This window comes from Miscanthus floridulus, chromosome 11, assembly GCF_019320115.1.
Source record: "Miscanthus floridulus cultivar M001 chromosome 11, ASM1932011v1, whole genome shotgun sequence".
NCBI lineage: Eukaryota > Viridiplantae > Streptophyta > Magnoliopsida > Poales > Poaceae > Miscanthus > Miscanthus floridulus.
Window position 1 is genome coordinate 21,953,393 of NC_089590.1, and position 4,115 is coordinate 21,957,507.

General features: G+C 42.7%; 1 protein-coding gene across 1 annotated transcript; it reads right to left on the reverse strand.

Moving 5' to 3' along the window:
• Positions 1-2,406: 2,406 nt before the first annotated feature.
• LOC136491706 (germin-like protein 5-1) lies at positions 2,407-3,142 on the reverse strand. The gene is made up of 2 exons (XM_066487965.1): positions 3,081-3,142; positions 2,407-2,806 (listed from the first exon to the last, which is right to left on the reverse strand). Exons 1-2 carry the CDS (start codon positions 3,140-3,142, stop codon positions 2,407-2,409), a joined length of 462 nt encoding a protein of 153 aa, XP_066344062.1.
• Between the last annotated feature and the right edge of the window lie 973 nt (positions 3,143-4,115).

Sequence of the window (4,115 nt, forward strand, 5' to 3'; positions counted from 1 at the left end):
AAAAACTTGGGTTTTTTTAAAAGATTATCAAATTAAAACATAGCTTTGCTCCTCAAATGATTATCTCATATCGCTCAATGTGTATAGTTTCTCTCTATGGCATTGTTTTGCCTCTTTTCACCCTACTTCTAAAAAGCTTATGTGTAGTTTGGGTAGGGATAAAATGTGTAGCATACTTACCTTTCATATATTGTAAGGTCAAACTCCGGATCCAAGGAGAGAAGTGTCATACTCTTAGATCAAGATGTGCATGTGCGTCGAATGTTTGGTAGCTAACCTAATTGTACTATGCTCTCTGAGACATATTTCTCTCTTGTGTAAATTTTTTTGCGAGAACATGGGCTATCTCTATTTTCACCTCTTCTTTTTCTTTTCTTCTTCTTCTTCTTTTCTTTTTGCTTTGGACCTCTTTTGTGTCCATTTTTATTTTTGCATAACCCATGTCTCTTTTTACGACAAACTTTTGAGAGAAATATCATCAAGAACTTCGAGCATTTATTTTGATAGAACCTAACAAACATATTTTTGCCTTCTCCTGGTTTAGGAGCATAATATTTTGAGGTGGATGTCATACTTCCAGTGTAGAAGCAGCACATATATATGGCGTGTACGTGATCTTGATCTTGGGAGCATGACAAATCTCTCAACAAGGGTCAACAAGACTTGACAAAACTCAACACAGAGCAAGCAGCTTATGTGGAAGGTTTCTTAATATATGGCCTTGGTAGGAAATTCAATATCATTGAGGAGACAAGCCATTGACTTTGAATTTTTTATAAGAAAATTTTCCAAGTACTTTACAAAAAGAAACAAGGTTCCTTTCATCATACCATATGTCATTCATCAACTCTCATATCTACAGGCATGTTCCTCCACTCTGAGCCGATGAGTGACTCATCTCCATGAGAAAATATAATTGATGTAGAAGAGGATGCTCTTGGCCCTGTCTGTTAGCGTCACATTCTTGCCGTCATTGTCATCTGTGAGCTCCTTCACCATGCTCCATGGCAGCTTGCTGTGGTTGTTGCTAGCCTTGCGTTGTTCTCTTGGGGAGCAAATGATTCATCGGCTTGGGGGCAGCCGATTCTTCTCTGTGAAAAGTTATCGGCCAGGGTGCTTTAGCAGAGCAGTGTCCTGATAAAGTGATAGTATTTTCAGCCGATGATAGAAGTAAAGGCTATTTAATTTATCATCTTTCCTTCATACTTCTAAAACCATCAGCTTCACTTTTATGCTTGCTACTGTTTATCATGGTTGAACCACTTATATTCTTGACTGTAATTAGCGCTAGAAGTAAGAATCAGCCTTTCCTTCTTCAAAACCTGTTCGAATATTTTTTTTAATGATATTTTCTATGATCGGCTGTAATTTCGTTTAGACGCATTGCTAGTTTGCAATAGCCGATGATAATATCTGATGGAAGAAAACTCAACTCATTGGAAGACGGTGTCCAGAACGGAGGGAACCAGCAGTCACCACTTGCCCTCATTCTGGTGATCTGACCTCTTGAATGACAATGGTGTCCTTAGCAGTGAAGTAATCACGTCAAATGACCTATTCCTTATATCCTACGAACTAGAATTCCATCTTCTAGAAGATATCCATCTTGTTAACTACGGATCGGCAGTCTAAAATGTCGGCGTGGGATTCCATGCTAAGCCGTAAGGGGCATGGCAATAGACGCTGAGAATCGGCCGATGAACTCAGCTACATCGGTTGTCGGCTCGATCATCCTGCTGCGGTGGACGTTGATGCTGCTGCACTGTTCCAAGAAGGTCGTGGACACGGTGCGGCTGAGATTACCCACTCTGCCGATAAGGCTTAGTGTGGACAACGATGAGCAGCACTCCTCGTGTTACTCGATCTCTGAGCTTCAGTCGGACACCGGTAATGATGGACTGTTGTCCCTGTCCATGGTGTTGCTTGTTGTTTGCCGCATGCCTTTGCTTCGTCATGCTTTACCATATTCAATTCCCAAATAAACTATTCTGATTTTCCTTCCTTGTAGGTACATGATGCATCTGGTATAATTTGTTGCCAAATAAGGCTTCTTGGAATCCCTGGGCGAGATCAGCTGTTTGCCTATGAGCTCCATCTTCAAGTATTAAATAATTTCCACGTGCACATCTACGTGTGATTAACCGAGCATACAACACCATTAACCTCCATGCAACATATTACTCATGCACGGCTAATCAAATTTGGTTACGTACACATGCATTGATTAGTCGAACATGCAAACATGCTGAACACGCGTGAGGCCAGCTTCTCTCCTTTCAGGCATAGATTCTATATAGCCATATATATCAACTGAGTCGAATAGGAATAGATGTGACCAAACATGCTAATTGGCCGTACGTGCAAACCCACGTCTGGTGTTATATGTGCATGCATGGCTCCTTTTCTTTAATCTTCTAGCTCCTGCTGCTTTTTATCTTCACATGAGAACCGAGGGATACCTGGACTTTGTGTCTCGATCTCCTTGTTAGGGATCTGGAACGCCTTGGTGAGCACACCGTCGGGTAGCTCACAGGTAACTCTAAAGAACATCATGGCAACAAATCCAACGTCGAGCGTGCCGTAGAGGATGAAGATGAGTCCGGCGAGTGGGCGCGTGCGCGGTGGGTTCAGGCCCCCCAACGCGTAGTTGATGCGGGAGATCGAGACGCCGAGCGTGCTCATCCCATGGATCTTCTCGCTATTGGTTGGCATGACGAGCTGATCATTAGGTTTGGCCATGACGTTGGAGAAGTCTGTAGCAGTGGCCGCTTTCGTCTTGTATGGAACCCGCTCACCTTCATCTTGCCTTGTAAGTAACATATCGTGACAAACGAGCCAATATCTTTAACCGATGTAATATGCTTTATCATTGGCTTTTGTTTCCCAAATTAGGATTATAGCTCTGATAATCCTCTTTAATCATAATATATATGGAAGCATTTTTTATCTTTTCTTGTTTTAGCAGCAAATCATGGCTGATCGTGGCGGCATCGGCTCCTATATAGCCGATTGTGCGTTCAGAGCACCACCTGTGTATCCAAGCTCTCCACGTCGCACACGGTCATTCACTGCCGAAGTACCTTTGCTTGCGGCTGTCCACACGAACCGGCCACGCCGTGTTTGCTAGGCCAGATGGTCCCATCGCCCTCAGCTGAAGTGGAAACTAAGCCGGTATTGCCTCCCCAGCCAATCTATGTACATCTGGTCTTCAAGCCAATGGAGTTTAGTTCAACGTGATGCACCTGGACTTTAACACATACATGCAAAGTCTTCTATTTTTGCTAGCTGATAGGGTCTGATCAGCGCATTTGCCCCATCGGCTTGATCTAATAAAGATTCCATATTTATTTTGCTTGCATCCTCTATAAGTTGCCATATCCAATTCCTTGTGGGAAACAATATCATCACCATGCATACAGCAAAGCAAACGTAAAGTGTCTGGACTCCAGATCCGATCGGTTTGAGGTTCATCGGCTTTTTACTTGAAACTTCATGTGAACTGTCCTGGTTGATTGCCAAATACCAAGACAATCAGTCCTGTTGGTGATGTTCTCTTGATCTGACTTAGTGATCTGAATAAATTACGAGTACAGGCCGCAATCCCGCATACATGTGCATGTGCTTTTTAGGATTACAGGTCGTGTCTTGCATATATACACATTAACATTCCATCTTTATCTCCTAATAAACACGACATGTATGTTGCCTTCATAAAGTTCGAATCAAATAACATCTGCTGTACTCATAGCTTTCCAACGTCGTCTCATTAACTTGCACCTCGGCCGAATGTATTCTGTCTTATTCAGCCATCCGTGAACGACATGATGCAACCATGCGTCGGCCTAGTTATGGATTGCCCAGTATATTGCGACAATAAGACCCCAAGCTTTATTCAATCTGAGCATCATTCAATATTCCTCAGCCGATTAAATCCCCCAATAATCATGGGCTGTTTGACCCTGTAATACGAATCTTTCGGAACACCTGAACTTAGAATGCGTCCATTAGTTTTTTTCTCTTTTTAATGGCTGATGAACCTTCAGCTTGCTCAGGCTTGCTCTCTGATACTAATCGTCGTCTGCCTCCTGCATTTAGTAAACTACATAATGGAAGCT

Bases quoted from the DNA above. Each gene is read 5' to 3' on its own strand.
- LOC136491706 (XM_066487965.1), bottom strand. From the start codon at position 3,142: ATGGGACCATCTGGCCTAGCAAACACGGCGTGGCCGGTTCGTGTGGAC. The intron at 2,807-3,080 runs GTACTTCGGCAG...GTTACTTACAAG, and splicing joins GTGGACAGCCGCAAGCAAAG to GCAAGATGAAGGTGAGCGGG.